Source organism: Anas platyrhynchos, chromosome 16 (genome assembly GCF_047663525.1).
Source record: "Anas platyrhynchos isolate ZD024472 breed Pekin duck chromosome 16, IASCAAS_PekinDuck_T2T, whole genome shotgun sequence".
In the NCBI taxonomy this organism is placed as follows: domain Eukaryota; kingdom Metazoa; phylum Chordata; class Aves; order Anseriformes; family Anatidae; genus Anas; species Anas platyrhynchos.
The window spans coordinates 2,922,845-2,949,225 of record NC_092602.1 but is presented as its reverse complement, the minus strand read 5'-3'; the positions used below and the strand labels follow the sequence as shown (position 1 = coordinate 2,949,225).

The following is a 26,381-nucleotide window of genomic DNA, read 5'->3' as shown; positions in this document are numbered from 1 at the left end:
CCGCCGTCACGTGGGAGTGGCCTCGGCCAATCGGGAGCGGGGGTTGTGCACCGCTACCAAGGGGCCGGCCGGAGGATGGGGCCGCGGGGAGACGTTCCGGGAGGGGGGAGCGGTGCTTTTTGGTTCCTCCCTGAGGTGTCGTGCTTCCAATAAAACTCCCGGTTATTAAAACAACTCAATTTCTGGTGAGAGAACCCAAAACCGCTGTTATTAGACATCTGCGTGTCCCCAGGGATCTCAGTTGACTTGCTCTGGATTCATGCCTGCGGGCTGTGAGAGGAGGAGGAGGCAAATCAAGCCGGGAGTAATTTCCTAGGATTCGTTTCCATTTAAGAAACTTGGTGTTGTGGTTAGTTGCTGCTGGCATGACCCTAGATCTCCAGGAACTAATGCTCGTTAGTTATAATATCTGAATATAAAGAGCTTCTGTTATAATATCTGAATGTGAAGAGCAGGAAGTAGCGACAGCTGTGAGGTTATACAAGTTAATTTACTGGTATTTCCTGAAAACAAAGCACGACAGCTTGGGTGGAAATGCTTAAATAGCAACATGGGCTGCCAGGGAGCAGCAGGAGAAGAAAGACCCAACGCTGCGGTCAGCGATTGCAGAAGTTGGCATAAAAAGGAAGTGACACGCATCTGGCCCAAATCCTGACGTTTCTGTGTAACTCTCCAAAGTCAACATGCAAATGAAACTGATAAACCTTCAGCGTGTTGTACAGTATATTGTGTAAAGTTTAAAATATGTTTTTAAAGTATATTTAAATTAACCCGCAATACCCAATAACCAGCCCTGTAAATAGGCAGCAAGAGATTATGTTGGTCATATTAAGTTAAAGATTAATTTACACAATTGAAAAGGTCATCCTTTATCACACCAGAACAAGGCTCAAGCCCCCATGTAATGTACCTGAAGTTATAAAGCATGAAATAGCTGGCACATAGATTTGGGAACTGTTGCATTTTAGTGCAGCACTAAATCTGCTGAACTGAGACTCTGTAATCTGAAAACCTTCTCAAAAGGTAATCCCAAAGTATTGTGTCTCTGGTGTAAAAAGTGACTACTGTAATGACTGTTGCTACTATACATGGTAACAACCAGTTTGAAATTCCCAGATAAAATCCAGAGATTAACTTTTATTTCAACATTAATATAACATTTTGCAAACTGTTACATTAAAAAAAATGTTTCCTAGTAAGAATCACTTCCCTACTTCACTCTCTTGTGATGTGTAAAACCTTGGGGGATTACAGAGCTGCAGCGAGTCATCATTACTTGTTCTTTCATGACAGAAGTAAATGGGACATCTAGCATTAATAGATTTAAATCTTTTAATGCTTCTTTGGCACAATCCAGAGGCTCAGCAAGGGCAAGATTTTTATTAATAGAACCTCTACAAATGCCACTCGTCAGCCACACAGTAGCAGCTGGGGTTCTGTTCTTAAACTGTTTTTTATGCAGTCAAGTCCCCTGCTTAAAAACAATTTATGTGGTTACAATTTAGACATGATAAACTGATCTCAAATCACATGTTACAAATATGAATCATCAAGATCTGCCCAAGCTAAGGCGGGAGTGGCAACTGCAGCTGTCAGCACAGTCACCAGATCTCAGCTCCGTTAGGCCCACGTTGCTCCCTAAAACATCTGTGCTGGGGAGGATTTCTTGTCACAAGTCCTCACCAGAGCTAAAAGAGAAACTCTAGGTTTTGCTTGTTTTTTTCTCATCTGTGGGACAGAGCTGTTATGTCACTTACAGCAACTGCATGAGGAGCTCTCATGTTTTAGCGTGAGATCATTAACAAAATATCTGCGTATACTTCGGTACTGCAGGGATGACTCTCTGAATCAACTGAGTTTAAGTGACATAAAAGTTTATAAAAAACAAGGTGTCTTAAGGTGTCTTACAGAAATCTCTTTAATGAGAAATGTGGGGTATGTGCCACTTCTACCACTGATAGGAGAAAAGAAAGCTTTCCAACTGTCTTCTCAAGTGCGTTGGCTAAAATTGCAGGCTATTGTTGGGAAAAAAAATATATATATTAATACAGTATCTTTTATTAAAACACTTGTAAAGTTAATAGTCTATCAGAAGCTTCTCGAGAAACATAAATGCTTCCAAGAAGAGACAACCTGAGTTTGAACGAAAGCATGGGAACAGAGCAAATCCAGGAGCTGGCTCCACTCTTGTTGCTGGAGCTGCCAAGACTGTGACATTCTGGTGGCAATAACATACATTTGTTGGACTCAGTTCTTCCATGAGCCCTGCTCCAAAAATAGATCCAGCCTGCACAAATTATTAGAGACTCTACGCAACCTTTTGTATGAGTAAATTGGGTTTGTGGTCAAAATCTATTTTCAGCCACTTTTGTCCATCCCTCCTTTTGGCAGCAGCCTCTTTTGTTCCTGGCTCTGTGTGCTCTTATGTAAAGCTTGCCTCAAGGCTTTTTTTTTTTTTTTTAATGAAATATTTTTGGTTGCAAGCTTTTGGTTATTATACACGGTTCTTTATTTTTATTTTTTGACACACCCCATTCCTAGCACAGATAAAGCAAGAGGTCCTTGGAAGCCAGCCGAAACTGGATTTTAAAATAATAAAATTCCTCAGTTCTTAAAGACTGTGGCAGGGGTGAGAAACCAGCCTCTTCCTCCACCCCACGACCACTAAAAGGGCGACCCAAGGCAGCGACGTCCATGTGGCACCGGGCAGCCTCCGCCTCACAGCCCCGTCACCTCACTGCCGCGCCGTGCCCGCCCTTTTCCCCGCTGAGGGGCGGCCCCGTTCCCGCCCAACCCCCGCCCCACCCCCGCCCCCGCCCAGCCGGCTGCGCTTCCTCTTCTCCTATTGGCTTTTCCAGCTAGCTGTCAGGAGAACGGCGGCCAATGGGGTGCGGCGCGGCGGTTAGGCCCGCCCTCCGTGAGGCGGCCCGCTGGAGAGCGGCGCAGGGCCGGGGGCGGCGCCCGGCTGAGGCGGCGGCGGCGGCGCGGGGCGGCCATGAAGGTGACGGCGGCGCCTCCGGCCGGGGCGAGGCTCTGTCCGCGCTGGGGGGATGGAGGGAGGGAGAAAGGGGGCGACGTCGTGTTTGCTGGGGCCAGGATCGGGACTTTGGTGGGCTGGGTGGCGCCTCCCCACTCCCCTCACGCCGCCCGGCCCGCCCTCAGGGCTCCCGGGGGGATACCGAGGGGATCTGGGCCGGGCCCCGCCTCGCTGAAGGGCCTCCGCTGGTTCAGCGGCCTGGAGAGGGCTTGGGGATGTTGCCTGAGGCCGAGCTCAGGCTTCACACGGCGACTGGTGGGGCTGTGAGGGGCCTGGAGGAGGCTGGAAGGGGTGACAGGGGCTGACGGGGTGACAGGGGGTGTTGGGGGCTCCCCACAGCCGCCGTTGTGGTACCTTTAGGCCAGGGCTATGGGGTGCCGTTCACAGGACTCCCACTCCAGTGGGGTTTTGAGGGGAGCCTGATAAAGCTCGGCCTGGTCTCAGGTGTTAAACCGAGGAGCTGCATGGATTTATATCCAATATTTTGAAATTAATGAAATTTGGGCTTCGACAGAAAGCCTTCCTGTCACCCTGTGCTTGGCGTGCTGGCGCTGACACCGCCTGATACCAAGTCCTGCTGGCACAGATGTGCGAGGAGCAGGCGGGCAGCCTCCCAGCTCCTTGGTGGATGGCAGTGCCTGTCAGGTTACTAAAGGCACTTAAAGTCAAAGAAAAAAAAAAAAGACCGGAGGAATTCAAACACTTTTTTTTTTACCCAAATAGGATGTACGTATAGTATGGAGAGAAAAGATAACTGATGGCAGTGTGAGAAGAGAATAAGGAAGTGGTGGCTGGTGTAGCTGCAAAGGCTCTTGCTGCAGAAATTGGCTAGGTTTTAATTAGTTCTCAAGAGAGGGAGTTTTTTGTTTCAGTGTGTCTCATTTGTGTCTTGTATTGGTGCTTTTCAGCATGCTCTCATTTCTTTTACAGAGTATTATGAAGAGTCTAGACTCTGTAATTGAATTATTGCTTAATGGCATTAGTGCTTAGAAAGAATCCACAGCTGACTTAGGTTAAGGAGAAAATTAACGATGCCGTGTTGCCTCACCTTTCAGCTGCACAAGCACACGCTTGAAGAAAATGTAATGAGATTTTTCCATTTGATACATACAATCTTCATGTATCAAAAGTGGTTAATGAACTTCCTAAGTAGGTATTTATTTAGTGTGGATGGTGATGTCTGATCAGTTGTTAGAAGCTCCTGAATAAAGTTTAAGAAGCAAGTGTGTTAGCGCCTTGTTGTGTGTGCTGCTGCTAGGGCCCTCTGAAGAGGCAGTAGTCCTTTAAGGGAGCGAGTTGAATTCTGACACGCTTCTGGGTCACTGGTTTTTATCTTTGTGCTAATTTGCCTGCAGCTATTTATAAAATATTTTTTAAACTATGAAGCTAACTCATCAATTTTTAAGGATATGTGAAGAATTAGTCGTGTTTCTGTAACTGACAACTTTCCTTTAAGGTGAGGAAGAACACTTTTCAAAGACCAGCTTTTAGTCTGAGAGAGCTCCGAGTTTTACGTCCTTAGTTTGAAGAATGCAGTCCTGAGGAGTTATTTAACTCTTGCCTAATAAGCTAGGATAATTATGCATGATTAGTTTTGTATAGGAGTGCACATCGACCTTTCCATTCTTTGTCATTGAGAAGCAGAAGGCAAGTCTTAGCCTGATTGCTTCATGATTATCACGAAGGTCTGAGCACATGTCAGACGGGGTGAATTCTGCATGCCGCGTGCTGCTGATACCTGTGTCTAGTTTGGGGTCAGGGGTCGTGGGAGTTCACCCTCCTTGAGCTTTGCTCACAGCTGGCTTAGGAAGATTGTCTCCTGGTTGGGAGGGGTTTTTGTCACACCCGGGGTGGCCTTTGCTCTCGAAATACCTGTAACCTTGGACTGGTGAATCCAATCCGTTGCATATGCATTTGATGTTCTTACTGCTCACAGTGTTACCTGTTGTACAGCCTAGAAGCGAAATGATCGACCACGTGGGGTGTTCTGCTCGTATTGCAGCACTTGTAATGTCAGCTTACAGAAGTAAAAGCAAAGCACGAGGTTTGTGTACATTGGAGAGATACTTTTGATGTTCCATACGTAAGGCAGTTACACGACAGTGGTGTAGTACAGCATGTTTAGTCCTACGGCCTTGTGTCTTGTTTCCCACTAAACCAGAGGACTCCTTTCTTGCCTTTAATGCTTAGTCGTTTGAGAAAGGCGTCCTGGTGTATTGCCAGTTGTTGCGTTAACTTCCCACAAATGTGACAGGACAGTGTTCAGCCAGGGGAACTAAGCACCTGAGTGTAGAAATCAGTGGAGTTACTAGAAGAGCACTGCCATTACTGAGCTGACGTGCACGTTCTGGTTGGTTTAGCTTTTGCAGCAAGAACTACAAAGCTTAAAACCACTAACTTCGTGTCTTTGTGCTTGGGGAGGGAGGGGAAGGAGGGAGGGAGTTGCTGTCCTGGAATAAAAACCAGAACAACTTTTTACCAGAATAGTTAAAAACTATGTTTGGAAAGTTATACCGCTCGGCTTCCTTCCAAAAAGAACCCAGCATGCTTCTGGTTGCTTGTTGTTGTTCAGGAGGTTTCAGTGAGCCACACGGCAGTAATTAAACGTGTGACCTGAGCAACATGGGTTCCAAATTCTGGCGTAAAGTAGAATGAGCACTTTGATAGAGAATCTAGTGCTAGAGGCTTCCAAGGAGAAAGGAGTAGCAAAGAGCTCCACAGATCTACTTTATTTTTCTAGAGTTCAAGATAGTAGAGTATGATTCAAAACTGAACTGAAGTTATTGTGGAATAAGGTGATTCATAGTTACTTTAATTTTCTTAAATTTTCTATAAGACAACAGAACAGCAAGTCCAGGGAGGGCTGGAAGATACTTCCCTCAGAGAAATTAGAGCAGAACTAGTTTTGCATAAAGCTTGGTTAGTTTGAAGTAGCAGAAATGTTTCCTTAGAGTTTCGCTGTGAGTCATATAAGAACTGAATTACTTCTGGAGAAGATCCCACGGGGGACAGCTCTGCTCTAATTATGATAAACTGTTGTATTGTTGGCTTGTCCTTTCAGGTCATGGTCCTCACCTAAGACTAGCTGTTAGCCTCTTCCTTCTTTGTTCTGCTATTGCATTACCTCCTCAAATTCCTTACCCTTTTTGTGCAGAACTCTGCTAGAAAAGGAGTTGTGAAAGGCAGCGCGTCTCAGAAGCAAATCTTACCTACTTTGGTTTGCAGCTGGGAAGTAGAGATTACTGGGCTGTGCAGATGTTTGTGCACTGAATTCCTCGTGCTCTGGGAATTCGCACAACATGCTTTTGGGATGATGACAGATGGAGTGGCTCTTCAGTAGCAACTCACACGTGACGTGGGCTTTAAGATATTAATTTTTCTTTGCTCTATGGATGTTTGCAGGCGGGAGCTACTTCCATGTGGGCTTCCTGCTGTGGATTGCTGAATGAAGTCATGGGTACTGGAGCTGTCCGTGGCCAACAGTCTGGCTTTGCGGGAGGCGCTGGCCCCTTCAGGTTTGCACCAAATACAGACTTCTCGGCATACCCGTCTCCAGCTGCAGCAGGTGCTAACATAGTTTGCAAAGCCTGTGGACTTTCCTTCTCAGTTTTTAGGAAAAAAGTGAGTATATCTCCTGTTACACAACATTTTTTACTAATATGAATTAATCTGTAGGCATATTGTGATACGAATATATTGGATCTTATTTCCTTAGTTGAGGAAGCCCAAGGCAGATAGCCAGGGAGGGTGAAAGTGCCTTGTTCTGAGGCTACAGGAAATTAATGTCAGACAGGATTAGAAGCTAAGAGGTCTGATGGTCATTAGTCGGGTACATGTTGGATCTGGACGGATGTGAAAATTCGTTGATTCTAACTTGTAAGATATGTGCCTTAATTTCAGAATCCTGAATAGTAAGGCAAATCTGGTTTTGAAGGTAACACCAAACATAAAAGTGGGGAGCTGGGATGAACAAACGCGAGGATGGAAAAGCTAAAAACTCAGTTTAGCGTCACAGCTTCTTCCTGTGAAATCCTGGCATGATTCTCCTTGTTTCATAAACAGGCTTAGTTCTACTAAATGCTCTTGCACTCCAGCAGCCTCTTGCTTCATGTGGAGCCAAGTTGGTGGGTTAGTGAAGTTTCCAGATAAATAAAGTTGAGATTGTTGGTAATACCTTTACCTATGATGGCCATCCAGCAGTGTTATCTTGTCCACTTTGTGACCTAATTCTCTGCAGCTCATCTGGAGAAACCTAAAGCCTCTTCCTCCAGTTTCTGTTCTGTTTCCCCTTTCCTGTGTGTCCTGTTTCTCCATGAGCCCCATTGTTTGCATGCAAGCATGCTGTGGGAGTAAAGGTTGCGTAGGGTCATTTTCCAGAGCTAATGTTAATTTACAGAAAACTCTGGGGATGAGTTTGTGTTTGTTCACAGTGCATCCACGGTGAACCATGTAAAATTGCAGCTGGAAGTTCAATTGGAGCTTTTGTATGTTGCGGCCAGCCTTTCGAGCACAGTTCTCTGCAGAAATGACATCTGAGTGCTTGCAGACTATTTACCTACAGCCTGATTTGTCACGTTTAAGACCTACATACAGCTCATTGAATCAAGTGAAGAAGAAGAATGCTCTTTAAAGTTTGGGGATTATACTGGCTTTTAGACTCGTGAAAAGAGCAGTGGTGGTATATTCGAAATTATTGTAACATACCATAACATTGATTAGCTTTCAACTTCATTTATTTTGTAAACTAAAATGTGAATACTTTATTTGGTTATTTATTCATAATGTTTTTACTTACCAAAATCTCAAGGCAGTGTGTGGTAGTGCTACAAAAGCAACAGACCAACTTGGAACACCTGCAGAACTATTTGACAGGGCAATTGCTAGACTTAGATCCTAAAACTGATGTATGTCAAAATTGGTGGAAAGACGAATAATAAATTATGGAGTCTGGAAAAAGAAAGAAAAGGGTTATAGGCTTGTCTTCTATGAAACAGCTGAATGTTTTTTTTTTCCTCTTTCTTCTTAGCATGTGTGTTGTGACTGCAAGAAGGATTTTTGCTCGGTTTGTTCAGTCTCGCAAGAGAATCTCAGAAGGTGTTCTACTTGTCACTTGCTGCAAGAAACAGCATTTCAGCGACCTCAGTTAATGCGACTCAAAGTAAAGGATCTGCGTCAGTACCTTATTCTCAGAAACATACCCACAGATACGTGCAGAGAGAAAGAAGACTTGGTGGATCTTGTGCTGTGCCATCATGGGTTAGGTCCTGGGGAGGATACGGACGCTGGTAGCTTGCGCTCATCACGGTCACAGACTTCTGGGTTTTTTACTCATCCATTTTCTATGTCTGTATCGGTGTCTTCTCAAGGAGAACTTGCAAACAGAAGGGGAAGCACAGGAAATGGAACACCTTTACGGGTACAATAACTAGAATGTGTTTTATGTGTATTTTTGTAATGGATACGCATCATGTTAAAAGAAAACAAAAGACCAACTGGTACAGTTGGGGGTGGCTGGAAGAATGCCTCTTGTGTTTCTGGCCTGCACATGGAAGATTATTAGATCAGATTGCTGGCTTAGATGGTAGGGTTGACTTAAATTGGTAATGATTAGTAGCAATTGAACTTCAAAATGTCTTTGTCATCTGTGATTAGTTTGGCAGAAAGGAAGATATTTTAGAAGGGATCATGTGTGTTTTTTTTAAATCCTGATTAATTTCGTTTTGTACACAGGGACAAACTGAAACATCTTCTATAAATAACGAAGAAGAAGAAAGTGCTGAGGAGCAGGTAAGACAAGAACTATGCAAAGAATACATTTTTGGCCTGTGATACCATAAAGTGTTTAGATCTCTGTCACTGTTCAGTATCATGTTCTAGTTCTTCCAACATTAGCTCTGTCTAGTAACGTGTATCTGTAAATACTTGCTCTAAAAAGAATACAACTTCAGTCGAGCTGCTGCAGCTTAATGTAGTTTCTTGTGGTAAGATGGAAAAACCTGGAGCTTTGAACTTACCAGAACATTTAAAAACATGTAGTTGCTGTGTTTCAGACTCCTGGGTTGTCAAGAAAACGAGCAAGGGCATCTTTGTCTGATATTTCAAGTCTGGAAGACATTGAAGGCTTGACTGTTCGGCAGTTGAAGGAAATACTCGCGTGTAACTTTGTCAACTACTCAGGATGCTGTGAGAAATGGGAACTTGTGGAAAAAGTGAGCAGGCTATACAGAGAGAGCGAGGAAAACCACAAGACACGTAGGTTGATATTTAACTCTCTCCTTTCTTTCCTGGGTTCCAGTAGCTGGTTCTGCCAACAGACTTGGTATTTCACCTGGTCTGCCTTTCTGGAACAACTGACAATGTGTCTTCATAGTTCGAGCTGCATCTAGGAGAGCTGAATGTGGTACTAGTGCGTAAAGCTTTTCAGGATTCATGCTTTTTTTTTTTTTTTTTTTTTTTTTTTTTTTTTTTTTTTTTTTAAAGACAGCTTTGGAAAATAAGAGAGCTCAGCTTTCACGGGGAAGGTAAAATTGCACAACAGAGAACTAGTTTCTCAGAGAATGTGAAACTTGGCACCTCCACATCCTTTATTAGGTTTCACAAGGCATTAACAAGAGAGCTTCTCTGTAGCTGTCAACAGACCAAAGCAATTCAGGTCTTTTGCTGTGGTACAGCATTAAAAGCTACAGTGGCAAAAGTCCAAGTTCAAGTGGTTTGGTCTCAATCCATGCTTTGATGATAAGGTGCTCCCGTGGCTGCAGCTCAATGACTGATATTCTAACCTCTGTTCCACTCAACAATTGGAGTCTTTCACTTGCATGATTGTAGTATAGCTACAGTCTGATTTCTGTTAACAAAGTGTGCTCTGAGAAACAACTTCTTGAGACACCACTGGCTTGAAAAATTCCTGCCTGGCTCTTCATTCCTGCATCCACCAGTTAGGTTGTAAGGAAGAGGGGACAGCAGCGAGCAGCTTGCTAGCCTGGGGCTGCTTCACAGCCAGGTGCTGCCAGCTGCTGTGCTGTGGTGGCTGCAGTAGTCAGGTGTGAAATAATCAGCTCATCAGGGTGGAGAAGGATGATTCTGAAGGTGATGGCTGCTCACTTCTTTGGTGGTACTGCTAATGAATGTCAAAGCATGGCTCAAATGAGACCCTCAGTCTGGTGATTAAACTAGAATTGAAAACCTGTCTGAAATCAAGTGTTAAACTTCATTTTTTTTCAGTATAGTCTGACAGAACACAGTTACTGAGATGTCTGTTTGCAGTGAAACTTGACAGGCTTTGTTCAATTCTGCCATCTTCACAGCTTACTCATGCTTCTGGTTTCTTGGTTCACTTTATTCTGTATTACTCTGTATAATCACAAGGAAAGTATTCTGCCAAGTGAGGTGAGCTCAGCAATGGAAAAGCATCATGCTCTGAATTTTAAATACTGTCATTAGATGCTCAGTTGAGAATCAGACGTTCATGTAGAGGTTAAGGAATAGAAATTCTTAGCTCTCAATTAGAACAGTTCTAAGCATGGAGCAGCACAACTTGATGCTAAACTAATGGTGTTTTAGCTGTTGTCTGGGCTAGAACTTAAAAGGATTTTCAGGGCCTGAATATGTGACCTCTCTCTCTGTTGCTTTTCAGAGGGTGAGAAGATGCAGCTGAACGATAATGACGACAACTTGTGCCGGATCTGCATGGATGCAGTGATTGACTGCGTCCTGCTGGAGTGTGGCCACATGGTCACATGCACAAAGTGCGGCAAGAGAATGAGCGAGTGCCCCATCTGCCGACAGTACGTTGTGCGGGCTGTGCATGTGTTCAAATCATAAACAAAGACCAGAAGTGGATGGTATGGTCATCCCACCAGGATTTCTGGGGGCAGGAGTGCTGACCCTTGGGGCATATGTCAGCTTTTTAGTTCTCAAAATAACCACAACAGTCTGAACATCAGGATACAGAAGTTTATGAACCACTTTTCTACAGCATACTGAGTCATGGTTGGGCAGGACCAGCCGATGCCTGTGTGTACAGTAATAGAGCTGCCTGACTTACCTTCTAAACCTGCAAACTGTCCGAGTCAAACTGTTTACAGCAGTTCTTGCTCTCTTCTGAAGAATACCACCCCTAGTTATCGCATTCAGTACTCAGCAAGTGGTTGCAGAAAACACCTTTGCTTGACCAAATTAGTGTTAGGTTGTCTAGCCTGTTAAAAGCAACAACTTTATCAGTTGAATATTCAGCTCTTATGTAATTAAATATAGAATGTAACTGTTCCGGCACTGTTCCTGCAACAGTGGTAACAGTATAAAGACTGTAGAAAGCACTGCCATTAACTGTACCTGCACAGAAGTCCTTAAGCAATCTATTTTCTGGTGATTGCTTCGCTCAGAATGTCTGACATTACCAGCGTATTGTCTTGGCCATTCTTTGTAAGTGTGCAAAAAGCTGTCATTATGTAGGGCTCTATTATGTGGTGTCCAAATACTAAGTTTTTTTTTGTTTAGTTTTTAGTTTAGGAATAAAGTATTTTTTTAAAAAGGGGGTAGAGTAAACCATATTCTCGTGGTTCTTAATCCACTCATGCCTATTGTAACTATTAACTTACAGGTGATGATTGTATTTCATGTGCCGACAAGCTGATATTACTGTGAATACTAATCAGGGTCATGAAACTACTTGCTGCTAACATGTGGAATGTACGGTATTACTAACCTTAAATGGGAAGGGTTTTATTAAGGATAGGGGGAAGGAAGCCTGGTGTTTGTTTAAAACCTCACACTCATGGACTTCAACCAAGGCTGCGGCACCAGTAACCACGCTTCCGATCAGCTGCTGCCTGACCTGTGTTGCTGTCAGCCCTTGGCCCGGGTTCTAGCAGGGCTCTGTGCCATCGTGGTGGGGTAAGTGTGCTCTTGGAGCAAACCTTTTGACGGTGCCTGTGGGGTATCTGTGACAGCCTTCTTAGGGAAAATAGCTGCAAAAATCACTAGAATTGTGGGGACAGGATACCTAAGCATGGCCATGCTGGCACTTAACAGAGTAAGTTCATGCTCCAAAAAGCTGAGGAAAGAACCTAAAGCCACAGTTTTGTCTTTAAATTTCCCCCATGCTAGCAAAGTAATGGATACGAAGATGTTTTGCCATGGATATAGTACCTAATAATTCTTACCTCTGCTACCTTGCCTGTCATTCTTGCTCTCGTCTTTTACGTGGCTGGCTTGAAAAAGAGAAAGTAGCTCCTCCTTAAATTAAAATATGCAGCTTAAAGACACTGCTGGTTATTTTTCAGAAGGGAGCAAACCTCTCAATGGCTTTATTTTTTAGAAGTAACTTTTTAATGATACTTAATTCCTGGAGTCTCTGTTCAATGGGTAAGCTAATGAAGACAGACTTACTATATATGTTATTTCCATGCTGATCATTAGCCACACAAGTTCAATAAAGATTTGTGATGGGCTTTCTCAGCCTCTGGCTCTTTTCTTAACCAGCCGCAGGAGGTGTTGGAGAGTCAGCTTGCGCTTTAACAGTCTTTTACAGGTACGTACTGTGGCAGACACCAGCTTGAAGAAGGTACGTGTATTCTATTTTCCCTCAGTAATAAGGTACCGGAATAGGCCACCGTAGAGGCACAGGCCAAAGCCTGGTTGTAATGTGTCAGAAGTCAGGGCTTTCACCAAGGCTGCAAGCAGTTACCTTCTCAGTGTGCAGAACCAGGACCTGGCTGTGTTACGCTACACACGGCAAACCACACACCCAGGCAATTTTCTCTGCTCTAAGTCTTGCTCAGTACAATTACTTTCCCTGGCTCTGCACAACACATGAAAGAGAAGTCAACAAGTCCCATTTCTCAGCAAGAAGTCCCTCTACTTGCTCTCTTTGCTCAACTGCACTAATTACAAGCACTCCCCACCCCTGAAGTCCCCACAACTTCCCCACCGGCAATCCCAACTTGGAACAAAAGCCCTCAGAGCCAGTGTCTGTTTTTGTACAATTGTTTATACAAATTCAACAAAGGTAAAACTGCATCAGGAAGGTCTACGAAAACAACACCTTACAACAATGGCACTTATGAATGCAGAATTTTACAATCAGGAAATAACCATGTTATAAACCTTAAATGAGAACTCAACTCACACTTCAAAGAAAGAGAGACTACGTTTGACCATTTATTCTACTGCTGGACTCACTGTATAAATTAATTTTATATTGAGTACAAGAGCTCATGCTACAGAGTGAAACCCTCCTATGTGCAAAAGCTGAAATTGGAATTTTTAAAATTTTGAGAAAAAGGTGATTTCTATACAGATAAAACTTGGCAAAGTGTTTTACTTCAACTATAATTTACACCTTATTTCCACAACATGCTTATGTCACTTCTGAAGTATACAAAGCAGGATATAAACTTCCATTAAAACATGCTTTAAGTTGAAAGTATTAACCTACTTTTCCTGACCTGGGCACGTTTGTAGATAGATACTGTCTACGAAGTATAGGTTAAGTTCTCTCCTACCATAAGTAAAGATAAAAATTGGCAATCAAAACCGAAACACTGGTAATGCATTCAAACATTGCATAAATAATTTTTAAACAATTTTTGTACAAAAATAGTTCTGCATAATGTAAGATGTAACAAAACAAAATGTGTTAAGAAGGCAGAAATGCAGTGCGTGGTCCACTTTAATGACACCAACTTTTTTTTTGTTGTTTTAAGAAATGAAAAGCAGAAATCAAATTTACACTACCAAGCACATGCTGTGGTACTTTAAATAACAGTATTTCTTGGAGATCAGTCTTCTTCCGGGTGTGAACAATTATCATCAATAACAGTCGCCTTATGAATTTGCATAAGAGCCAGTGCAGGACATCCCAGGTAGACTGAATTAGTGGCACAAGTTGAAATTCTTAACATGGGTAGTTTAACGTTGTTCTCTCCTCGACAAGAGTTGTAAAATCCAATTGCGGCATCTTCCAATATTCCAAGTTCCCAATTGAAAATAAAATCCCTACATGTTCTTAGTCCCGTCCCTCCCCCCACCCCGCCCCAGTATTTACACAGGTCCTTTAACTAACTCAGTTTTTGCAGAAGTTTTTCTTCCACTTGCCCAAACTGAACACTTACTGACATCTCTGCTATGAACTGCTCACAGCCTTCTTTTGTCACTTGCTTGCAGTACCTCAAGTCGATCTGGCAGATGTTTCCACAACGTTTGAAGTAAGACAGGCACTGGTCAGTAACCTTATTGCAGTCTGCCAAAAAAAAAAGAGGGGAGAGAAACAAATGTTAACAGCGTGTCTTGGTTTGTTCTTCAGCACAAGGACAATTCAACCTGACCACAGTAAGGCCCGTTCTGCTCCTGTGCTGTGCTGACACCAAAATCACCCCAACCAGCCTGGCTGCCGTGCTCTGATCCCTGAGATTCTGTTGTGTAACTGATGAGATAAAGCAGAGCACCAGCTGCACAGAGCGGCAGCGTTTGTAAATCCCACGAGGAGGAGGATGAGCGAGGTAACAGCACGTGGCTCCCACCAGGGAGGGGCTGTTGCACATCAGCCAGAGGAGGGAGGGCCCTGGGAAAGCTGGGCAGCTGCGGGATTATTTACACCGGCAGCACAGAAATGGAGCGCTGGTGGGGCTGTTACACAGGGGGCATGGATAGAGGTAGCTGGGGAAAACCACTTCCACTGCTGAGTATTTCACACAGGTCTAACAGCGATAAGACATTCCCATCCTCCCCTCCCCTGAGTTCATGCTGCGTACCTGATAAATTAATTTCTGTTAACGAATCCCGCGTGGTGGTTCCAACTGCGGTCAGCAGGTTAATAGACTGATCTGTCACGTGATTACAGTAACTGAGATTGAGTTTGGAGAGCAGAGGCATGTGCCTTATGATCAGCCGCAAAGACGCATCGGTAATATCCAGGCCGGCCAGGCGCAGCTCAACTATGTTCCGTAGCTTACTCCGGTTGTCGATCTGACCTGGAAAGCAGGAGAGGCAGGTCACTCCTCCGAGCCTCGCGCCGCATCGCGAACATCTGCACGTCTCTAGGAAATGCACTGTGACACACAACACTGCTGCCCTAAGTTAACTTCAGATGCTTTTGCCTGTCTGTTGCTTTGGAGGGGACATCAGCAGGAACACTTGTCTATTTTTGGCACAGGCACGTGGGCAAAAACCACCTCCTGATTTTAAAACAAAAAGGGATAAAAGTAACTGCAGGGGCCCAGCGGAATTACAAGTCGGGAATAAGCAGTAGGCTGTGCAGTGCATGCCAGAAAGCAGATCTGATTTGCTCAAAATTTCACCTGAGCTGAAATCCGGGCGAATGTGGCATGACCCACAGAACTGCTCCTTCCCTGAACTGGAAGAAAGTGTTTCCATACTCTCTAAAGTACACCCGTTGCAGCCTGAAGAGAAGAAAGTCAGACAGAAAACCAGCACAGTGGCTCAGATGACTGCTCAGCAGTCAGAACATCACTCAATACCCAGCGGCTTCCAGCGAGGTGTTGCAAGTCACTACTGAACCACCTCAAGCAGAGCCCAGAACCCCGCCGGTGCTAGCTGCAGGGCTTCCTGCACACCCCCTGCAGGTGGGACTAGCAGCAGAACGTGCCACAGAGCAGATGGGACAGGCCTCCCGCGCTCCCCCCGCCTGTTACCTGGCCGGTTATCTGTGGGTGGCGACAAGAGGTCTCTCATTTGGGCGTCTTTCAGGCCTTCTGCCCACTGCACATCCAGAGTTCGGAGTAAAGGACAGCTGGAACTACAAAGTGCTGACACTGCTATCCATGAGCACCCTGATAACAGCAGGTCTCGAAGACCTGCAGATACAGAAGAAATTGGAGCATGTGGCCTACCCAGAGAGGCGTGCACGGTGATCTGCTATCCCTAGCAGGCTGGGGTGAGCCCAGTGCTGCTCTGAAACGATCCCAGCACTCCAGGGCAAGCAGGGACCCTGTGAGCCTCCTCCTGCCCAGCCCTCCCTCCCACCCTCCTCCTGCAACTTCGTTCCTGTGGGGGAGAACAGTTCTGCAGCAGCCCTCAGCCGCACGCTTCGCTGATCAAGTCAGCACAGGCACTCCCCCCAGCAATGTTACCCGTAGACTGAGACCTGCCTCAAATTACTCTACCTACAACGCCAAGTAGTCACAGCATAACTATTTTTTGGGCTCATTTTAACATGTTGATGCTTCATCCCTACGTATCTATTCCTCGCATCAGATAAGAGGGATCCCGCCAGCCATCCCTCAGAGATTGCAGGTTAGATACAAACGGGTTTGCCAGATTTGGTGAAAAGCGATCAAGAAAACGTCACTTACCTGGCAGTCTGTTGATAAGCCAGCTCAGCTGCTTTTTAGATATATTTGTCCAGCTAAGATCAAGGGTTACAGGCTGTCTCCTAATAATGCCACTAAGCATAAGTGGAGTGATGGATTTACAATGGTTTAAATCTATTTTGGTCCATAATCTTTTGTCACAGCACCTACCCAAAAAGAAAAAAGCCAACAGCGCTTTAATTTGGCACTCGTTTTCATTTGTGTGAGACTTTAAAAGATGTCATTGAACAGGAGGGAAAACTACAGCATTTAATGGGAAATAGCCAAACTAAGGCTCAGTGGTGCTAAGATGAGCACGCAAATAGAAACAATGCTACATAGGTTTGAAGTTTCTCCATCAAATGTATCATGCAATAAATGGAATTATTTCTACGGAATTACAAGTGTCAGCAACTTAGGATCTCATTTTAAGTCATCAGTTTGTTTATTAAAATCCATCTCCTAGCCTGAACATAAGCACCTTCTTTCTTATCTTTCGAATAAAAAGACTGGTTAGAAGTTACTGTTCTGATTTTCCTTGCACTTTCCACCTAAACCCAGTGAATTTTATAAAACAGATCCCCCTCTCCTGGTTCCGTGGTTTTGCAGTATTGCCATCTAGATGGCTTCTGCATTTTGACACTGTCTTTCTGGTTCTCTAAGGGCCACCAACAAGAAACCCAAATGGGTTTGTGAGACTCCAAGTTTTCTTGAATCTTCCACTAGAAAATATCGTGCTTAAGTGGAAAAAGTGTCTTAACACCTTTCTGTGACACCAAGAAATCCAGGGAAGGGGGGCTCCATGGGCATCACCTTGCCCCAAATTATCGACCTTTTTGGTGTTTACCCCGTTTGATACTGCACTGTGCTACCAAGGAGCCTCTGTCTGATTTGCCCACCTGTGTGCACACCACAGCCCAATCTCAGATGACAGACAAAAAGGTATTTTACTGCAAGTTCAGTGAAACATTTAAACCTGTCCACTGATGCTTCCTGCTGTGGTACAGTCACTGACTGTTAATTTTTACACTCCGGTGCCCTGAGCACCCAACAGACACACTGTAAGTAAAGGCGATGATGAAAGATTTCTCCACCGGCTCTGCTGGTAGAGAATCAGCAACGGGGATCGCTCTTTGTGTACCCTCTACAGGGCAACAATCAGAACGGACCTTCTGGAGTACACTGAGGGCACCGGGAGATCCCCACTGTATCTCAACAGATATTTAATGGCTGAGCTGCAAAAACAACTGTGCTAGCAGCGAGCAGCTCCTGGGGGCACAATGACACCAAGGCTTAGCATGACCCAGGCTGGCTGTTCCAGCGTGCGGAACATTGCGGTGTCTCTGTACGGAACAGCCTGCTCTGGGGGCTACAGCTCCGGCAGCCCGGTGCACAAACACAAAACTCCCACCAGAAGTGCCAGTAACTGCTGCTTCTGAGAGAGCACCAGAAGAAGACAAGCTACTTCTTCAGATGCTGCTGGGCACCCTTTCCCCTTGTGCTCAGCAGAGCTTCAGTAATAACCTGTGCAGCTCTCCGAGCAGATGTTATCACTGCCAGTCACCCACCTCCCTTCAGAGTGCCCCCCCATCAGACCCAGCTCGGTTCCCCTGCTCCTTACCATCTGTTCCAGGTCTTGCAAACTCTCATACAGATGCACAAGTCTCTATGACTGAGGTAGCTAAAGACAGCCATCCAGACTTCCCGCTGCATCACGTGGGCTGCCCCGTCATCCAGGGGGAGCGAGTCCGGAGGGGGGCTGATGGGAGGCGGCCGGATAACGTGCCGCTCCATCTGAATGCATTTGGGAGGAGAGAGCGAAGGCGGGGGCCGGGTTATTCCCCGAGGGGTGCTTCGCAGGCTGGGGATGAGCTGGTGCCTCAGCTCCCGGGGAGTCCCGTTCAAACCCTTGTTGAACCTATGGAGTCTCTCGCTGTTGCTCAAAGCGCGCTTTGGCTCCTCATTTTCACTTTCCGGTTCAGATTTGATGGGTTGGTGATTCTCATTGGCAAGGCTGTTCTCGGTTTTTTGGATCTCCTGGTTGAGCTCCTTGCTGAGCTCCTTGCTCAGTTCCTTATTGGGAAGCCGCCTTTTCCGCCTCATCTTGAACTTCTTCTTGTCCCTGGACTCGGCGCCCTCCGTGCTGGGACCCGCGGTGGGCGAGCTGGAGCGCGACTGGTCGCTGTCCTTGGACCTGGGGGGTGCTTCAGGCAGCTCATCCTCCGGCTCCTGCTTGAGGCGCCGCAGGGGTTTGATCATGGCAGCTCGGTCATCTGAAGCCTTCCACGATCGCCGCTGAAAAGGAAGAGACAAGGGCTGACTATTTGAGCAAGAAGGCGCCCAGCAACACTCGGCAACGCTGATGCTCTACAGGGCAGCCGTGCCCGGGGGGCCAGGCTGCCTGCCAGCACAGCGCCCCTCCCGTCCCAGCACATGGGCACATTCGCCGGCCAAAGGTATCAAGTTCAAGTGCCATCACAGGGATGAGGAGGCCAGCTATGGGCTCTCCAGACTCCGAGGGAGCGATAAACGCCTTGATTCAGCATGCACAATCCTGCAGATTTAAGGGCCTTATCGTTACACACCAGACAATTTACATACACAAGATGAACAGCGTACGATAGACAGTTTGTTTTTTTTTTCCCCAACAGGCCAGAAGAGACCAGGCTCGGGACGCGTTCATTGGGCAAAGCTCCCACTGTCAACACTGCCTGACACACGTGGGTGCCCAATGGCCAGAAGTTGAATTTCTGAAAGCTCCTGGATTGCCATCCCCGGCTCGCACTGTGGCTGTGCTCCTGTTGTGGCCTTTACTGCTGGATACTCACAGCCTCGGTCAACCACACTTTAGCTGCCCCTTTATGTCCTACTGAATGAACTCGGTTCATCTTCTCAAGCTTCCCCCACCTCCGGTGCATGCAGAACAGGGGATGCGACTGACAGCTCTGACACTGCTAGGCGGACGGGACCTCACGCTGCCACGATCTCCGACGCAACGCGGGTTCACGAGGGCTGGCTGGTGCCTTCTTCCCTGCCCTGGTCACTGTTCGTAAAAGCGAACCGCGCTTCGCTCGCTTGCTTTAATCTAGTCTCTCCTGGATGCACACCGGATGGAAATGTAGGAGATGGATCAGCCAAAAGCAAGGAAGACTTCAAGAGTAATTGATCGCTGCATGCAAGAAGAAGCTAGCAACTGTTAAAATGAAACAGATTTAATGAGAAGAGATCAGGACTGACAAGGAAAGGAGAACTGCTGTGAACACGCTCGCTGTATCAGAATGCCTATCCCTTTGCAATGAACTACTGGGATCAAGTCAGTGATCTGCTCCTGTGTTCCACACTGCAGAGAAAGCTGATCACCCTGTCCTTAAACACATTATAAAGGAAGAGGTCACAGAACATTAATGACAGGTTAGAAGAAAAGAAGTAAACCATCAGACTACTGCCGGCTTGCAGCATCCTTCACGCAGGGTACTGATGAGTGCATAACTTAAAGGTATCAGAGTCCTGTTATCACAGCAGATTGTGAGAGGTGAATCAATATTGTGCCAGTGGGGGGCTTCATGAGTGTGCTGTGACACAGACTGCTGGGGGGGTGCATGGCAAGGGCAGGGCTCAGCCACGCAGGGGGAGCAAAACATCAGTACAGAAACAGGATTTCATTCCTTGGTGTCATCAAAACACAGCTTTCAACTGTGTTTTAATACAGGACACAAACCCAGGACATACAGAACCAGACACTGCAGCTAACTATTCTGGAGCGTAAAGGCTTGCAAGAGAGAGACTCTGTAACTTCAAGATGTACATGGCATAACAAAGATGCCTGCTGTGACATAAAGACATGGCTGATGAACTGGCTCACCACTCGGCTCATGTGAGAAGGATGAAAAGGGATTGAGAACACATCTTTTAAAAAGGCAAAGCACCTTCTTCCTGAAGAGTTTCTCTTCTTGTCCAAGTTTTAGCTGTTGGAAGAAAGACAAGTAAAAACCCCCAAACATGACATTTGTTCTGCTGTCTGTTGAAGGTTTGGTGACCAGCAATGCCTTCCTCACACGCTGGGGGGCTTTCACGGAGCAATTCAAGCCATCCATAAACACTCCAGTGAGTCCGCAGGGATGGGAAAAGGAAATCATGGCCAGAAAGCAGATGTGCATAACCTGGTGTCATGAATTTTGCTCTCCCACTCCACCAAAGCACCAACAATCCCTGTATTTACTGTACCGTAGCATTCCCTCTGCCAAGCCGTGAGGGGCAGACCGACTACCAAGTCCTAGCGAACTACATGAGCAGTACAAAACCTGCTACTGATCCTGATGTTAAAGCCATCTGATGATTAGTGAAAGAAGTGAAATCTAGGTCCTCAATTCTATCTCTGCAAACCAGCATTTCTGTATGTCCTTATTAGTGTGTTTTGTAATCCACATGACAATTCGGAGTGTCCCTGCCTGGCCCAAGAGCTTTGACTTTTAAATTCAGGGAAGAAGCTCTGCCTACAATGCTGCTGTGAGCAGCTCCTCCTCTCTGCAGGCTACAGAAGGTGTCATTTCTAAAGGTCCTCTGATCAGTTACGAGCATTGTACATCTGTGAATCAGCCACAAAACATGCTGCCACGCGCCACCAAGTGGCTAAAGATGAAAAGGCTTCCATAAAAAATTGATTTTCACCTTGATCCTACTCCAAGCATCTTGTAGTGACTTTTTAGTTAAAGTGGGTTTTCCAGTACTTTGAATAAACCAACAGCCACAGCCCAGTGTTTTCAGCCTCTGAATGTCAACCCGAGCTTCACCATTCAAACTACTGTCCTGTTAGACTAGCAGTTTTCAGGGCGGAAGGTAAAACATCGCCGTTTCTTTTGTAGCAATCTGGGATTTCAAGACGAGGTACAAGCCAGAAGGCAAGAGACATCAGCCCCAACCAGCCCACGCGCATCTGCGTACGTACATAAGGGTGTTTTGTCATACCCGTTTTCTCATAGAGGGTTCCTGGGGTTTCTCAAATTTCCTTTTCCTCCGCAGATGTACTTCGTCTGACTTTCTCCTCAGTATTGAGTCAACTTGAGTCTTTTTGGAATGTTCCTCAGATTTCCGCCTGGGAGTTTCTTCACAGTCCCCTTTCCGTTTTGCAGCATCTGTTACTTCCTTATTGTCTCTGTTCATTTTCTGTTCCTTCAGCAATGAGCCTGGGAGATTTGATGCGTATTTGAATCCTGGTCCGCGCTTTTGCTTGTACGCCAAAGAGACACAAAACACAAACAAACTTTATATCTCATGCCTTTCTCAGCTATTTATGTAAGTTGTCTCCAGCACTGGTGGCTTGATCACTTTGTAACAGACAAAAGCATTAACAAGGAGTTACAGAAGTAGTTTCAACCTTTAAGAAGTTCTTATACACACTTGCAGTGTTTCAGTTTACAAAAAAAAATAAAAAAACAGAACACAAAAAAAGAAAACAAACAACACTTCAGGTTTTGCCTATTTTTTTCCCTTTTACAAAATCCAAAGAAGTATTTTCATCTTAGAAATTAACATGCAGCAATGTACAGAACTAACCTACATTCTCCCCAGATTTTGGGTGAAGCGCATGGGAGAAAAATAAAGAAAACGACTGGGGAACAAACAGAAAGCCAAGAGCTTATTTCCTTTGACTCAACTGAATTAGACACAAAAACAAAAGCTGGTACTGGGCGAAATTGTATCTACAAGCCAGAGGGAATAGCTTGAGATTTTGTAGGTCGTTCCAGCACCACTTATCCCCATTAAACTCACTTTTCCAGTTTTCCCTGCATGGTTGCACTTTGGACACTCCCAGCAGTTCGGCAGCTCATCGTTAACCACACCATCTGATTCCTTCACCTGGTGAAAGAGAGGCACAACTCAATTCACAGCAAGCCACAGGAAGCTGCAAAAGTCTACAGGCAGAATCATTCAGAGGCATCTCTTACAGCTCTTCATTTTTCTCTGAGCGACTGCTGCCCTCCTGATGGCTACAGAAAAGAAACCCCGATCACCACAGGTGCTGGTGCTGAGCACAGCCTCAGTCCCACAAAACCACCCTCGTGGTAACACCGATGGGAGGCAAGCGTGCTGGTCAACTTGGTACGTGACACGGGGTTCAGGTTTGGGGTTTTGTGAAGGTCAAGGGCCATCCTAATTAACACTGGGTATGTTCTGCTCTTGCAAAAATATTAAAAAAAAAAAAAAAAAAGCAAAAACAGAAAACAAAACACCAAGCTCCCCCCAAGAAGGGCTGTAACTGTGCCATCTCCAAAGGCCTCCCACTTTGATGCGAAAAGCTCAGGCCCCATCCCATGTCCCCCCCCATCCCGAAGCGAGGCACAGCCTGAGCTTTTCATAGGAAGGGATTTTTCCCATACACACGTTCTCACATATATTAATACTGGCAGGCATTTTTAGAAGCAGAGCACCCTGCACTGTAATCAAGTGTTCCTTGAAATATTTTTCTTTATGGCCGGAGCTCGCAGCCCCGTGCACCCAGCCCCCAAGCTCATGTGCCAGTAAAAACGCTGGTTGCCAAGTCAGCTGGAGAACAGGCACACTTATTCAGAAGAATGGACACATGAAATCATTTTCAGGGCTCCTCACCCCCCAGTTATCCAGCTAGCATGAGGAAGAGAAGCTCTTACTGCTCGGCTACCCCTGCGGGACAGGGACATTTTGCATTTCGCATCGCAGCCGAAAGCAGAGGGCTGCGAAGCTGCTTTCTGCCTCTCCACACGGGAGCCCTCGTTACTCTCCAAACAGGAGATCGGTGGCTTGAAGAGAAATTTCTGTGAATGAAACTGAGGAGGAACAGTACAGCTAGGCTAAAAGCACCTCCACACAAACACATATGCTCACTGATGGCACATTCACATCTCAAGGATTTCGATATATATTTAGACAAAAGCCTTGAGGGGAAAAAGGAAAGATGGTTTCGTGGCTGTAGTAGCGTGTTTTTGTTGTCTACAGTCAAGACAAACAGCTGGGCATCGGCAGCACAGTAGCAGGAGACTGCTGCTGAAACAGGCAGGGGCAAAGATCTGCAGATTTTTCTTGTTTCTGAAACATTTCCTCCTCCCTGCTGGGTGAAAACGTGCTGGCTGTGCAGGAGCGAGCCCCGCTTTTAGGGAACTGCTTCCTCCAGTCCCTGAGCCAGACAGCAGCTCTGCTAGTTTCACCATCCAGCAAGACTGATGACATGTCAGTCTCTCTCAGCAAGTCTTTTGGAGTTAATAAACGAGTAAATGAAGTGGGCAGAATTTAAATACTGGTTTTATCACAACTGTGCGCCTTTGAACCTTCTTTCCCATGGTAGGTGTAAGATACTCCAGGAGCTGTTGTATACATCTCTGCCTCGGGGGAACAATCCCTGGCCCAAGCCCAAGTTGGGAACAAGTTATTTCCCGCACCGAATATAGAACAAATGCTACCAAAGGGAAAGCATTACAGCTCCGTCCCTTCTGTGAAGTTGAAGGAACTGAACAGATGTGAGGAACTGTAAGCAAACTAATTAGACACACACAAACCTGCCACCGAATCTGTCCCAAGCCTCCTAGGCTGGGTGGGAGCCAGTTGGGTGTTTGCTACCACCAGCAGGTGGGCGTCTGAGCCCCGGCAGGAGGCAGCCTCAGGACCGTACCTGCAGCACGAGGGTGGAGGTTCAGGAAGCCTCAGCGTGAGCCTGCCCTGCCGGGAGGGCTGCCTTTTGGGAAGTAAAGTACTCTGGGATGTTGGTCTGGTATCGCTGAGCGAGAACCCTGACTCCTGGCAGCGCCAAGACTGAAATAACCCAGGCACGGACACACCTGGGCTGAGGACAGGGGCAGAAATGCAGCTGTGCTGGAAAAGGACTTTATTTTTCACTTACTCTTTCTGCTTTTCTGTCAATACAACTAAAATATCCCTTGTTTTCCATCGTTATCACTACATTTACGTAAGATGAAAAAGAAGAGGATCTGACTGGGAAAACGAACCCCTTTTCCTTAAGGAAACGGCATCAGACACTGCACTTGGGTCACCCGTGCTAACCAACATTACTAGTAATGGGACTTGCAGCAAGAGAAACCCATCAATACTGGTTCAATTCGAACGCTCTGCTCCATTGAAAGGCAATATCCCTCTGAAAAGCTCAGCAGCTTCCTCTGGAAGCAGCGCTGTGCTGGGGGAAGGCTTGCCAACATGATTTTCCTAAGAAGCTGTTCGGCAGAACGAGCACTCGTGCTGGTATTGTGTTTTCCAAGAAAAGCAGCAGCGTGTCAGAAAGCACCCCGTGCCACTCCTCAGGACATGCCACAACCTGGCTGCCCTTCACACAGCTCCTACACAGGCGTGTAACGTACCCTGTGCTAGCAGGGCACCCGCAGGAGCTCCTGAAGGCTGCGAGTGTGGCAGAGCACAGATGAACCCCAGCTACCTTCATGAAATGCTTCGGGTTGGAAGGAACCTTAAGGATCATTTAATTCTTAAAGATCAGCTATAAAAGCCCCTCCAGAAGCTAGCATTAAAGCTAGCTCAAGTATTAGGCACCGGCACGCGACAGACGCAGCAGATGCCCTACGAGGCCACCCCCTGACACTGTTTTTTCCTGGAGAAAACCCACCACGAACACGTAAAGCCCAAGGGGGAAGCTGGAACAGGACAGAGCAAGCTACCCACGAGCAGCCCAGTGCACGTGCCCGAGCCCTGGAGATGCACCCTGGAGAGAATTCTCTCTGCAGGGGAGCAAGGCAGGGAGGGACGCTCACTCCTCCCCTCCCTGCCCAATTTCTGCTGGTTTCCCCCAAAAGTACGTTTGCTGGAGACAACCCCCACAGTTCACACGTCTTCCTGCTGCCTTCTTTCTGAGCAGGCCAGGAGGGGATCTCCTCTTGGTGGGCACCCACAGCAGCTGCCCTGGGGCCATGTTTGCTTTCAAAGGCACTTCCCACAAGGGCTGTTTATGGGACTCTGTCCGCGGGGCTTTTAAGCCCACATCAGGGGGCAGCACATAAATAAAGCACCAGGCTCTTGTCTCACAGAAAACTACGGAACCCAGGAACAAAGAGCAAGGAGGGAACCAAGGAAAAGGTCCCGTTTGCTTTTTGCTGTTCTTCTCTCGCCTTCCAAGGTGATTCTGAAATCCTCCTGGAGCCCTTTTGTTTGGGTATCTGACCACCACCACTATCCCACTGTTGCAGCTCAACAGAAGCACAGAGTAATTAAAAAAACAAGACATGCTGCAAGTCTCCCACCGTTTCATTTTCAGCAATACCTCGAGCAACATTGTTCCTAGTTACCAAAACATCACTCGGAACATCACATATGCATAAAGGAACAAACAGCACTTGCTTGAGTTCACAGATCTGACCCACATCCTGTGCAACCAGTCCCAGATGTGGTACGGTGAGAGGAAACCACGCTTGAACTGCCACTAGACAACAATCCCAGCCTCTGGACCCAGCCAAAAAGTGTAACTGGCACTGCAAGGAGAGGGAAGGGGGGTGTGGAGCACTCTGAGGGGGGCTGGAGTAGGAAAGCAGCAGCTGCAAGGCAGAACCGGGGCACCCCGAGAAAGGAGAAGCTCCTTCCCTCGCTTCCTCACCCCCTGAAACTTTGTTTTAAGCAAGCAAAGCTCCCCGAATCCTCAAGTGGCAGGAGCTGTGGGTATCAAAGCTACCTGCTTTCTGCTCTAGGGACACACGGGTTGGTTGGTGAATCTCAGCACACAGTGCAGGAACAGTGAAAGGCACGGAGAGCAGCACCCCGGGCCTGCACGAGGAACGCGCCTCCCCTCCCGGAGATCCCCGGGGGCCCAAGGCTGCTTCGTGGGGCACGGTATGTCAGAGCACATTTGCTTTGGCAAATCACTTTAACCATAAACAAATCAGCAACAGGAAATGGCTGAGCAGCCGAGACACAACCAGCTCTGGAGAAAGGAGGCTTCCAAGTGCTCAGACACATGGACTTGCCCAAAATCACACTTCTGGTACTGACGAGGAGGGTATCTGCTCGCAGTGCTCGAGGCAGCCAAGGCTGAGTGTTCCTGCAGCCTGAAA

At 46.4% G+C, this 26,381-nt stretch overlaps 2 protein-coding genes across 13 annotated transcripts in view; one reads left to right on the top strand and one right to left on the bottom strand.

Moving 5' to 3' along the window:
• Nucleotides 1-2,887: 2,887 nt before the first annotated feature.
• RNF34 (ring finger protein 34) lies at nucleotides 2,888-12,486 on the top strand. 2 transcript variants are annotated; one of them, XM_027469663.3, is made up of 6 exons: nucleotides 2,888-3,001; nucleotides 6,440-6,658; nucleotides 8,064-8,453; nucleotides 8,768-8,824; nucleotides 9,088-9,289; nucleotides 10,671-12,486. In XM_027469663.3, exons 1-6 carry the CDS (start codon nucleotides 2,996-2,998, stop codon nucleotides 10,856-10,858), a joined length of 1,062 nt encoding a protein of 353 aa, XP_027325464.1. In that variant the 5' UTR covers nucleotides 2,888-2,995; the 3' UTR covers nucleotides 10,859-12,486. The 2 variants fall into 2 exon arrangements, with proteins under 2 accessions (XP_027325464.1, XP_012962913.2); XM_013107459.5 differs by lacking the exon at nucleotides 2,888-3,001 and adding an exon at nucleotides 4,773-5,081.
• A 519-nt stretch (nucleotides 12,487-13,005) lies between these two features.
• Nucleotides 13,006-26,381, bottom strand: part of KDM2B (lysine demethylase 2B) — a 101,334-nt gene continuing 87,958 nt past the window's right edge. For 7 of the 11 annotated variants that reach the window (XM_027469653.3, XM_027469660.3, XM_027469655.3 and 4 more), the window contains 8 exons: nucleotides 22,114-22,200; nucleotides 21,310-21,579; nucleotides 17,966-18,639; nucleotides 16,348-16,511; nucleotides 15,688-15,849; nucleotides 15,334-15,435; nucleotides 14,788-15,006; nucleotides 13,006-14,276 (listed from right to left, as the gene is read on the bottom strand). In XM_027469653.3, coding sequence (XP_027325454.1) covers nucleotides 14,095-14,276; nucleotides 14,788-15,006; nucleotides 15,334-15,435; nucleotides 15,688-15,849; nucleotides 16,348-16,511; nucleotides 17,966-18,639; nucleotides 21,310-21,579; nucleotides 22,114-22,200 — 1,860 coding nt within the window. In that variant the 3' untranslated portion in view covers nucleotides 13,006-14,094. The remainder of the gene's footprint in view (nucleotides 14,277-14,787; nucleotides 15,007-15,333; nucleotides 15,436-15,687; nucleotides 15,850-16,347; nucleotides 16,512-17,965; nucleotides 18,640-21,309; nucleotides 21,580-22,113; nucleotides 22,201-26,381) is intronic. The other 4 variants (XM_027469652.3, XM_027469649.3, XM_027469661.3 and 1 more) reach the window with 3 other exon arrangements.